Source organism: Rhagoletis zephyria, unplaced genomic scaffold (assembly GCF_001687245.7).
Source record: "Rhagoletis zephyria isolate East Lansing unplaced genomic scaffold, Rhagoletis_zephyria_1.1 Rzeph_scaffold_01772, whole genome shotgun sequence".
NCBI classification, from domain to species: Eukaryota; Metazoa; Arthropoda; class Insecta; order Diptera; family Tephritidae; genus Rhagoletis; species Rhagoletis zephyria.
The window spans coordinates 64060-76710 of record NW_016158856.1 but is presented as its reverse complement, the minus strand read 5'-3'; the positions used below and the strand labels follow the sequence as shown (position 1 = coordinate 76710).

The following is a 12651-nucleotide window of genomic DNA, read 5'->3' as shown; positions in this document are numbered from 1 at the left end:
CGCTAATTTACTCAAAATTGATACACCCCGGCTTACCATCTAGCGGTAGGTTTCGGAAAGGTGAAAAAAATATATTTAATACTTGCGCCGGGTATTTAATGTTCGGCTCCGCCCGAACTTAGACTTTCTTACTTGTTTCTATTACTTCTTGTGTTGTAATCGGCACGTCATTATGTACCGCTAACATCGTTAAACCATTCAGCCGCTCCTTAATTGTATAAAAAGAAGGGACAAATAAGATAGCATATTCAACAATTGAGTAGTCCACTTGCAAAGTTCGCTATGTAATTTTTTTTTCGATTTTTAATTTTTGGTGGGTTTCATGTCCACTAACAGCAGAGTGAAAAATTTTTCTATAAAAAAAATAGCTTGAAATGTTAACTACTCTTGCAAAAGTCGCTATAATACTTATTTATACACTTTCAAATGTCTCCTCTTCGTATGAACTTAGAAAACTGCAAGAAAACGTAATAGTTTCGGTGCCTAGAAAAGCTAGCTATGTAAAAGTTACTGTTTAAAAACTTGCAATATTAAATTTTTAAATATAAAATTTGCAAATCTACCATACTGCAATTTTATTTTTGTAATGGTATTAGGCTCTTATTTATCCAAATTTTCAGGTAATAAAAAAAGATACAGTTCGGATGTTACTTGTTATCGAAGACGTTTTTTTTTTTTAATTTATGGCTTACTATTATAAAATTACATAACGCTGTTTGCAAAGAGCGTTAAGATAAAGGCGAAAATGAAGACCAAGGTAAATTTAATGACTTTACTTATATAAGGGCAAAGGTGAAGGGGAATATTTAGATNACCAAGGTAAATTTAATGACTTTACTTATATAAGGGCAAAGGTGAAGGGGAATATTTAGATTGAAGAAAATGATAAACATAAAAGTAAAAACAAAGATAAATATAAAGAAAAATATGAGGATGAGGATACCGATAAAAGTAAAGATGAAGGAAGAAAGATTAAAATAAAGGTAATTATAGAGAAAAGGATATAGATAGAGACACAAAGACTCAATCTGGGAACTATTTTCGGATTTTAGAGATTTTCGGGATTCTTGGGACTTATCGGTATAATAATCGATATTTTTATCGGGGTTGTTATCGATATTTTTATCGAATTTGTTACCGCTATTTTTATCGATTTGTTATCGATTTTATTATCGATTATTTATCGATTTTTTAATTGAATTTGCTACCAATATTATTATCGATTTTGCTATAGAAATTTTTATCGATTTTGTTATCAATATTTTTATCGGGTAAGATATCGATATCGATTTCATCAATTCACCCTCTACCTCTAAAAAAGTTCTTACTTCAAAAAATAAAACCAAGGTCCTTAATTTGACATCAAATTTTTTAAATTCGAAAGAACTGTGCACACCCATATTTTAATACATAAATATATGTGCATTTCATTGACCTGACTCCCTTAATTTTAGTTGAATTTTACGTTTTAAACGGGTGACAACACTCCTACATATGTATTAGAAATGGAGCCTTTTCAAACCAATTTATAGTAATACCCATACTTTAATAACTGATTTAACTTATTAAATAAATTTAATTCAAATTTTTAACAGGTGACAACACTTTTAAAAAAGAATTAAACCTTAGTCTACAGGCGAAGCACTTTAATATCACACCCCATTTTTGGAAATCGAACGAATGCAAACCTGATCACATTAAAAACAAAATGTCTTCGCGTGTTATAAGTAGAATCCAAACCCATAAAGAGAACATAAAACTACACGTGCAGTTTGACCTTTATTTATTTATTTCCAAAAGTCAATAAACTACAAAGGTTCTTAATGACTAAAACGATAGCTTACACTTAAATTACGAAATAGAGTTAAGTGAATTATTAAACGCTGTTTTCGACAAAGAAAAATGAAGCCTAGTGGAATTCGAGATCTCGTTGAGTTCACGAAGTGATCGCGCCAAAGGAGCGTTCCTCGCATAATTGGTAGTGAGTTTCTTTAAATGAAAGGGATGATAAGAACGTAGCGTCCTCGTTGGAGTAAGAAAGTGAATAGCTTGAAGCAAGCAGGGGCAATCAATTTCACCATTTATAACACCAAATATAAAGCATTTCTAAAGACTTCAGATTTATAAGGAGGAGACGAGAATTATAGGAAGGGATCGGATCGCAAAAATTTAGAGATCGAAGGGCGAACTTTAGGAAAACTTTTTGAATACGCTCAATTCTGTCAATTGAGAATGTGATAGGGTCGCCAGATAAATGCAGCGTATTCAAGCTTGGGACGAACGTAGGTTGAGTAAAGCAGTTTTAGGGTATAAGGATCTGAAAAATTAGAGCTATTACGCCGAATGAAACCTAAGGTAGCATACGATTTTGAAATTATGTAATTAATATGGTTGTTAAATGAAAAAAAAGAATCAAAAATAACTCCGAGGTCTTTAACCTCATCTAAAGAATGAAGAAGTGTACCGGAGATACTATAGTTCGTATGTAAAACGTCGCGAATTTTTGAAAATGTTACCTGAAAGCATTTATTAATATTGAGGTACAGGTGCGATCTAAGACACCAATGATATAAATTATTGATCTCTTCTTGGAGGCGCTTTGCATCTTCAGAATTTTTTATAATAGAAAAAACTTTCGGGTCGTCTGCATAGAGCAAGAACTCTGAAGAAGAGAAGCAACTGCCAATGTCATTTACAAATAGAACGAAAAGCAGTGGTCCCAAGATACTACCTTGGGGCACGCCTGAGGATGCTATGAACAGGTCAGAGGACACACCCTCAATCGAGACCATACAACACCTATTACTTAAATATGAGGATAACCATTTAAGGAATACGGAGTGGAATCCGAGCGAAGCTATTTTATGTAACAACATAGTGTGTGAAAGCTTGTCGAAAGCTTTAGAAAAATCCGTGTATACGCAATCCACTTGACGGCAAGCTGAAAACGCTTCAATGCAGTATTCACTAAATATGGCTAAGTTAGTGATTGTAGACCGTCCAGAAACAAAGCCATGCTGGTTCGGTAGGATCAAACTTTTAACGGCAAAATACATTTTATCTTTAACAATCCCCTCAAACAGTTTAGAGATGGTCGAGAGCTTGGAAATTGGCCTGTAATTAGTTACATCATGCTTTTTGCCACTTTTAAAAATCGGTTTGATTGATGTCAGTTTCCAGTCATCCAAAAAGATGCCTGTACTCAGAGATTTGTTGAAAATAAACTTAAGAGGTGCAGCTAAAGCTGGACACTTTTTCAGGAAAATGGTACTAAATCCATCGACATCAGTCTGCGTTGAGTTTTTCATGGTGTTTATGCCCTTTGTAATGTCGTCCAAGGTAAGACGTAGGTGACCAAAATTTAAAGCTGTTTGATTGTTGGGATTACTAGAAGGGAATGAACTATCAACATCTTCACAAGCGAAATTCGACTTAAAAAATTCAGCAAATAAGTTGGCCACTTCTTGAGGCGAGGTTGCAAATTTTTCCCCAAGGGAGACTGCAGACGGGACACCAACACAGGAATTGGTGGACTTAATAAAATGCCAAAAAACATTAGGGCTTGTTTTAATGCTCGATTCTACCCTGAGGATACGGTTTCTATAGAAAAATTTGTTGAGGCAATTGAATTTCTTGGATAATAGTTGGTATTTTTCGAAAAAGATTTGATATTTGAATTTAACGAACTTTTTGTGAAACTTGTTTCGTTGGTTCTTATGCTTTTTTAGTTCACAGGTGTACCAGGGAAGTTTGTATGGCTTCTTTTTTGCTAATGATATGTTCCTTAAGCAAATTTCAAACACATGAGACCTAAATGGGGAAAACACTCATTGATATGCAAATCAGAAAACAAATGATCTCAACTTATTTCCAGTACGCAAGTGTTAAGCTTAAAGAAATCGCAAGTATCAAATTTGAAAGAGATTCTATCAGCTAATTTACTGGCGGAAAATTCGTAGAATTCAACTGAAAGAAACAAAGGAATATGGTGCTTATCCGCAGGAGAGATTGCTGAATGACATTGGGAAATCGAGGTGTTGATATTTGAACTAACGAAAACCAGATCAAGAATTCTGTTAAGCTGATTAGTAAAATTATTAATTTGAATCAAATAAAGACTTAAAATATTATCTAAACAATATGTTTCATGAGATGCAGTAACATTAGATGGTATTAGGCCGACATTGGAGTACTCTCCCGACCAAATGATGCTAGGAAGGTTGAAGTCACCAAGAACGCACAAGTGATATGCACCTAATTTATTTTGAACTAAGTGTATGATGTTGTCAGTATGGGATTTGTAAATGTCGAAGGTACTGCTCGGCCGAATATATGAGGCAATAAGATACAAGGATCCATACGTTGAGGAGCCTTTTATGCAGATACACAACTGATCCAGAATGGTATCAGAATTGCAAAGATTTATTTGAAATGCCCGTAATTTACGCTTCACAGCTATTAGCACTCCACCGCCTAGCGAGCAGCCAGTTTTAACTGCATCTCGGTCTTTACCGAAGACATTAAAGAGTTTTGAGTCGAAAAACTCTTGATCGTAAAAATCAGGACTTAGCCAAGACAAAGACATCATAGTCAAGATGAGCACTGAAGGTTCCGGTAGCCTCGGACTTCGTGTGCCACCCATATTTTGAAAATAGATCCTTATATCTTTGTAGTCGCAAACACTTCTATTGGTTGATTGCTAGACATCATTGCTCATCACGACTTATCTTTGGGTAAATTTAAACGATCGAACTTTAACGTCAGCTGGGCAGAGCCCTGGATTTAAAATCGTATCTAAGAGCGACAGTAAAACACCAAGCTTAAAGTTAATTTTCCTTAGGTTTTTGACGTCAGTATCTTTTTTGATGAGTGGAAAGTAGGCAATTTGACTACCATCGATTGTGGCATTCTTGGCTACATAAGATATAATGTTATCAGCAGTAACAGTAGATTTGAATGACGATAAGTGAATCCATTTTTTTGATGGGACTACGTCGAGATCTGTGTTATTGCTAGCGCCAATTACCAGATCCTCCGTGTTTTTCTGATTTCTGGGTTTTTTTCTTTATATTCGAATCCACTGTGCAGGAGATTGCGTGTTTGTCACGGCTGGGGAGCGTAAAGAACTAGAAGTAGGTGGATAACGCAAATTACTAACGTTAGCAGCAGCAGAGGGAGCAGCAATAGCGGAAACAGTAGCGCCAACAGAGGTGTTAGAAGCAGCAGCAAAAGAGAGAGAGTCATTACTTGAGGTAGTCGATGATGTTGACGTGCACACATATGGAGCCATAGAGTTCGAATCAAAGGCAGCAGCAGAGCTAACAGCAGCAGCAGCATAAGATAGCGAGCCTTTAGTTGAGGTGGACGATGATGTTGACGTGCAAACAGATGTAGCCAAAGAGTGCGAATCTATGGCAACAACATCAGCAGAGTTAGCAGGAGAAGTTATTACATTAACGCTCTTCGAATTGTTGTCGACTTTTTGTAGATTAGAGCAAGAACGTTCGTTGTGATAGCGGAGTGTCTTAATATCACTTGCTAGCGTTGACATAGCCGAGAGCAGCTCATCAAATTGAAGCTTGCTTTGCAGAGTGCGAACTTCGGCTTTAAACGATTCAGTTTGTATGGCGAGTGATGTATTATCTTCGCGCAGAGAATTAAAAATACCAATAATACGCACGTTTTCTTCTCTAAGAGCGGTTAATTCATTTAGCGCTGACTGTAGAGTTTTTGTTTGTTGAGATGTGTGTTCCTTCAAGATTTTGATTAGCTCTTCTTGGACAATTTCAATTCCAGAAGAAGCAGTTGAGTATGCATGTCGGTGAAGTGGTGAAAGAGCAGGAAGGTTGTTGGTGCTTCTATGGGAGTTGAACTGAATGTCTGCCGAGACATTGTTATCTGCATTTGAATCGTTCAAATCGGTGGGAGGTGGAGGCGTGCGAAGGGAGTCACGCCGAGCAGACGCACACTTAGCACAAAGAAAATGCTTACCAGTTTTAAGCAAAAACTCAAGATCAGCCGGCTGGATTTTAACACACTCTAAGTGAAAAGGTTCATTGCACTGAGCACACTGCACTTTAGGTTGCGACCGCTCAACCTTATTGGCACAAATACACGGCATTTTCAGAGGCAGATAATAGCAGGAAATATGTAGGATTAGAGTCACTGTCTCACTTAGTTCCTATGTGAAGTTTCCAAATACTACGTTCAGGTTGCTTGATACTTAAGTATGTGAGCACAGCGGAACATGTATTTGGGGAAGGAGCGCCGTCATTTCCCTTGTCGGCGTCAGTTATAACGATGTTGTTTTTGTGGAATTTAAGAAATGTTTTGGTTTTGTTAAAGGCTTCCAAAATAAATTTTTTCGCTGAGTTATTCTTAATGTTACGTTTGAAAAAGGGAATTCTATTGCTAAGTTTGTTTCTTGCCAATTCTTTTTCGTTTTCATTTTCTGCATATTGTATTAGTTGTTCCATCTCCGCAATGATGTGTATTGGTGAAAAGTTATCTCTTGTTGTTGGCAGTGTGAAAATTTTAGCAAGGGAGAGTAGCCACTGGACTTCTTGGGGAAATAAATTATTAATTTTGTTTATCTGTTTTGGATGTTAGTACTGATTCCTTCTCCTTCGCAATCCTGATTTATTAAGTTTCGATTTTGGATGAACGTTTTAAATTCCAGTTCACTAAAAGTATGTTTTAATTGTTGTTGTGCGTTATGTAACAGATTTTTGGTTGTTCGGATGTCTATGTTTGTGTTAATTTTATGTTTAGTATTTTCATAAGAAAAGTATGTTTAGTTTGGTTCATTTGTTGTCTTATTCTTTCGGATGTGGTGCTTATAATAATGTGTTTTACTGAATTCGCCAAGTGATTCGGAGTCTGTTCGCACCTTTTGCATTTTAATAAAAATTTCAGTTGTTCCATTTGCTCGCGAATTTCTGCTTTTGTTTACTGTAATATTTTAGCATCATGCATGTATGTTCCCCATGCTTGTATTTTATGTGTTTGTAATAGTCCTTCATGTTGCTCCTTTTAATGCTTATTTCGGCAGGCATTTCGATGTTGATACTTTATTTATGTATGTATGTCCGATCAGTTTGTATTTTGTGAAAATTTAGTTTGTGATAAGCTTGTCAGATCTATTTATTTAGTGTAAATAAAACGAACAGCACAACGTTTCGCTAATCTTCTTAGCATCTTCAGGGGCGTGTTTATTTTTAGTAATTTGAAGGTCAAGTAGGGAAAACTTCACTGATTAAACCTGAAAATTCATATATATGGGGTTTTTTTTACTCTAAAACCCCTTACATATGCATTTTAAGGTTTATTCAATGAAATTCCATATACATATATGAAATTTCCTGTTTATTCAATGAACTTTTCCCTACTTGACCTTCAACTGACCGTGATGGAAGCAAAAGGGCCGCGGATTCGCATTCAGTGTGTCGAAAAACACAGGGATATATAGGTTTGGTTTAATATGTATAAACTTTATTTTTTGTAAACCTGTGTAATGTTTCCAAAATTAATAAAAAAAAACACCAAAATTCAGAAGCAGGCATGGCATAGATACTTCGGAGCATGATACAAAGAAAAAAGGTAGTTTCACTTTGAAAACTCAGAAATATAACCCCAAATATAATAATATTTGTGATTTTCTATATAATAAAAATTACAGTGAAGTGCCTTAAATAGTAAAAGTTATTTTCGGGGAATACCATTGAAAATAGCGGAACTTTTTCAGGAATACGGGGGAAATAGCCCTAATAGAGTTGGCATCCCTGATGTACATACATACATATCGGGCAAAAAATAATATTTTTATACCGTTTGATAGGCAATTAACTGTGCCCTAAGCTTCGAAGCACTTAAGCTTATTTAAATGCGCTTAAAAACATATCGTCGCTTGGCGCGCAATACCTCGCATCCGCTAAATGCAATACCACGTATGACGTGGCATAGAAAATCAACTATTTTGGTTACCACGTCTCAATGCTTGCTTACTTAGGGTTGCAAGACGTAACCCATTGGGGGTAAATACCCCATTTTGACTTTTTGTCCTCCTTTCTACGGAAGGTTGCGTAGGTCTCCCATTTTCGATCGAAATCGTTCAGTTTCCGCTTAAAGTATGTTTGCATTGTTCAACTTTCACAGGCGATTAGTTGAATCAAAATGTGAACGAAAGTACAATTTTTATTTAAAGATATTCTTGTGCCATATTTAAGGCTGAATATGTATACATGTATGTATATTTTTTATGTACATACATACACTGGCGATTAAAACTGAGTGCATGGTGTGTTTTTTAAATATCTACAATGTTTTTCAACTTAATTTTTGTGTTGTTTTTTTTATAAAAATATTTTTTATGCTTTAAACAAAACCATATACACACATTATACATACATACATCAATCAAACTTGCAAACTTTATACAAACTTTACAAAAATTCAACAAATTTCCATCACAGCTTTGAACTTTTTAATCTGAATTCTTGGGTATGTAATTACATGCCTCATGAAATTTTAGTAAAATGAGTGCAAGTTTAACATATAACAGCGTTTTTTTATCTATAAATTGCATTTTATAAAAACTGGCATTGTTGTATGGAAAAAAGCCATCAGCAAAAATATATCAAAAATCTACGTGATTTTTAGCCGCGTAAAACTTGCACTTATTTTATTAAAATTTCATGAGCCATGTAACTGCATATTCATGAATTCAGATTAAAAAGTCCAAAACTTTGATGGAAATTTGTTGCATTTTATGGAGTTGGTATTAAGTTTGAAAGTTTGAGTTAATTTTAGGGTTTTGGTTAAAGCATGAAAAATATCTTTAAAAAAAATAACAAAACCATTAACTTAAAAAACATTGCAGATATTTGAAGAAACACCATGCACTCAGATTTGATAGCCAGTGCGACCTTGTTTTGTTCAAATGACATTGCATTTTTATTTATGAACGGTTTTATTGTTCAATTCACGAATTAATAATTTTTTTTTTGAATACATAAAGTTTTATTTGTCCCCCGCAAAATACCTTTTTTTATATCTCAGCGGTACCCAAAGTCCCCAATTTGTTTATATCTGTACCCCTTTCAGCATTTTAGGTCTGGCAACCCTATCCCTACTTCACAAATTTAATAATGGATAGTTATAGTAGAAGCTGACATTTAGTAAGTTTAGTAGGGAAACCATTCAAAAGTTTTGAAGAAAATAAATTTCTTCGCTCCTTTGTGAAATTGTTGGACTATCTTATACGTGGTATCACATGTGGCTGATACGAGGTATTGCGCGCCAAGCGACGATATGCGACTCATCTGTAAAGCGAGTACTCCGGTATTAAGGTACGACCGCACTAGGCGACGCGACACGACACTACACAGCGCGGCAAAATATTCTTTGCATGTATTCTTATGGAGCATACCGCACTACGCAGCAGCGGAGCTACGCGACGCGATGCTGCGCGGCAAAGTTGACCAACTAGGCGAAAATGTCGCGCCGCGTGGTGTCGCGCAGTTCCGGTGCCGCATAGTGCGGTATACCTAGCGGAATGACATAACATTTCGTACTATATTTTTAATTTGAAGTAATTGGATTTCCAATTGTGAGTGAATATTCACATGCATTTCATTCAAGAAGAAAATTGTATGTAAAGAAACATAATCTGCCTTATCCTGACTTTCACCTGAAAAAAAATTCACCTGAAAATTTGTCATCCGCCCATAGTAAAACCATGGAAACCAAAAGTGAAAAGTGAACCGGTTCGGGGAAAATGAGACTCATGATAAGGCAGAATATTTGAGAAGAATTCGCCAAGGAAAATAAAAATAAAAGGAAATAGCATTACATCAGCGTCACTGGCATCCATCTTGTTTGAAGGTTTTGACACAAATAAATTAAAAAATTTGCAGCGAAGTGTCGCGCCGCTGCGGTTTCAGTGCGATATACCAAAAAGTGTCGCGTAGTGCCGCTGCAGTGTCGCGCCGCTTAGCGCGCTCTTACCTTTAGTGTCTATGGGGAACACATGGGTATAATTCGTCGCCAATTATTCCTTGCGGGTACAATGGAATATCAATTAGCCCCCCGACTCGTCTCTAACAGGTACAATTAACGATTCAGTGATGTATGCGCATTTCATCACGGAAATTTCATGCACCAGGCTGTGACGTATTAGATGTCAAAATTACGTGGACACACACACGAAATAATGGCAATTTTTTTCTTGACCGTTTTCTCGAGAGCTGCATACTGGCCTTTAACAAAAACAAAATAGGAACAGCGCTATCTGCTTTTATAACCATTAATAATGTAGCACAAGAAGTGGCTGTGCCATTCCACATTAGGTCAAACTAGTGAACCCACATGGCGTTAAAACGCCAAAATTGAACTTAACTTTTTAAACAGGTGAAACTCTATTCAAAAACCTCAAAAATATTCTTAATGATTGATGATATTCTTAATGATGAGTGAGAAGAGGCCTCGCATGCAGGGTTGCCAACTTTTGCATTCTTGAAACCAGGACGCACAATAAGTCTGTTCTTTTGATCGCCCGCGGGAGCCAGAAAGTGCCCAATTTGTGTTTCTTTGGTTGGTTCTCGGGCTGTTGAGAGCCACGTTGGGAGAGTAATTTTTGGTTCTCACTAGACCCAATTCGCCCAAACTAGTTTGTGAAAACAGTCAAACTGCCAGAATAAGAGGAAGAATTTTAAACATTCAAATTTTAACCAACAAATATGTGCCTATTTAGCTGTTGTTCTTTGATTCATAAGTAAAAAAAAACACCAAGTGGATCATTAATTTTACGTTATTGTGTTCGCTGACGCTCAAATCTTAATTTTATAATTTTGTGCCATTTGACGTTTAGTTTCAGGCACGAAAATGGGTTTTTTGTGTTGCCGTGGTTTTGGGCGGTTTATTTACTTTTATGAGAGCATTTCATACTTACGCTCATTTGCCCGAAACTAGCCCGAAAATGTAAAAAACAAACCTATTCAATATTACTAAACTGAAAACGTAAAGTTAAAAACAATTGATATCAAGCACCTTACGTTTTGTTTACCGGTAAAATTAATTTTATTGTCAATTACTTTAATCTTATTCTACGTTGGTTTTAAAAGTTTAATTAAATCAAGTTAGGGAACTTCCTATTCCTCTTAATTTCTATAAATTATTTTTTTACTTTATATTTCACATTGTAATAAAAGCGATTTTTAATTTTTTTAAACTATAGTTTACATAATATTCATGGGACATGCTCGAACAAAAGAAAACAGTTCGTTCCATATAAGGGATCAAAAGTGTTATTAGTTACAAGTTCCTTTACTGATGATCCCTCAGTCATCCCGGAATGGTGCTTATTTTCTACCTTCACATCATTAAACTTCTGCCTAGAAGGCAAAATTACCCCAACATATATATAACGGACATAGCAAAACAGAAAAGATAGCATGATCCCTAGATAAGCAGAAAAGCATTTTCGGAGCTATGCGCCAAAATTGCAGAACTAATATATAAACTTCGTGGTTCTGATTTTTACTCCAGCACACAGCTCCATTTAATATCAATAAAATATGGCGAATTTTTTAACAGGCGTCAAAGTTAACAAAACATTTTAGGAACGCACTATTTTTGCTCCTTTCAACTTTTCAGTTAAACAAACACTTACCCGCATCACTGCTAGTGGCCATCACTGAACCAACTACTGTGCCACGTGGCACATCCTCCTTCACATGGTAGCTATAACGTGACTTCTCAAAAATGGGCGGCCGCTGTGTGGCGTCAATGATGCTCAGAAAGACCAACGCATCCGTCGAGCTGCGCAAGCCACCTCCATCGCTGGCGCTAATGTTCAGGACGTGCATCGGTTGCGTGCGTACAGACAGCATATTGGGTCGATTAATGAAGATTTCGCCATTGGCTCGATCGATGCGAAAGATACCCGCGTCATTTCCAGCCACTATGCGATAAGTCACAACGCCAAACCGGCCCGAATCGGCATCGGTGGCAACAACGGCGACAATACTCGTAGTGGAAGCGCTGGCGCTGGCAGTTTCACGCAATGATACATTATATGCAGGAGGATAGAAAACAGGACGATTATCGTTGACATCGGTGAGCTGAATTTTAACGCGAGCAATGGTGCTAAGGCCACCTAAGGGAGGTGAGAAAGTAAGGTAACAGGGACATACAAATTAGGAGAAATGTAAAAAGTAAACTATTAAATACGGTAATTTTAAAACAAATCGACGTTTTGACTTATACATATGGTACGTTTCACATTAAATATCCCAGGCGCGCGGAGCGATGCAAAACAGGCTACTTTTCGACTAGCTGGGAAGCACATTGAAAATGGGAAAAATAATTCCAAAAGTATGGTTTCTCTAGATTTTTGTACGAGCTATCCGATGGTGCTATGCGTTTTCGAAAATTTTCCCATTTCCGCGGTAAAAATTTGAAACGAAAATTTATTTGTAATTTTTCTCAATGATATTCGCTTTTAATATTGTTTTAAGTCCTCTTAATCGAAATATCATTTTTTTTACATAGAAATAATAAATAAACAAGTATTTTTTAAGCAAAAAGTAACACCGACTTCAATTCTCATATAAAAATTTACGAGTACCGTTGATTTCTTCATGATCCAATTAT

General features: G+C 36.1%; 1 protein-coding gene across 4 annotated transcripts in view; it reads right to left on the bottom strand.

Annotated features, from left to right (window-relative positions):
- Positions 1-12651, bottom strand: part of LOC108365080 (protein dachsous-like) — a 76922-nt gene that overhangs the window by 26810 nt on the left and 37461 nt on the right. For 3 of the 4 annotated variants that reach the window (XM_017619031.1, XM_017619028.1, XM_017619029.1), the window contains exon 3: positions 11669-12154. The exons of the other annotated variant lie outside the window; for it this stretch is intronic. In XM_017619031.1, coding sequence (XP_017474520.1) covers positions 11669-12154 — 486 coding nt within the window. The remainder of the gene's footprint in view (positions 1-11668; positions 12155-12651) is intronic. 4 annotated transcript variants of the gene reach the window in all.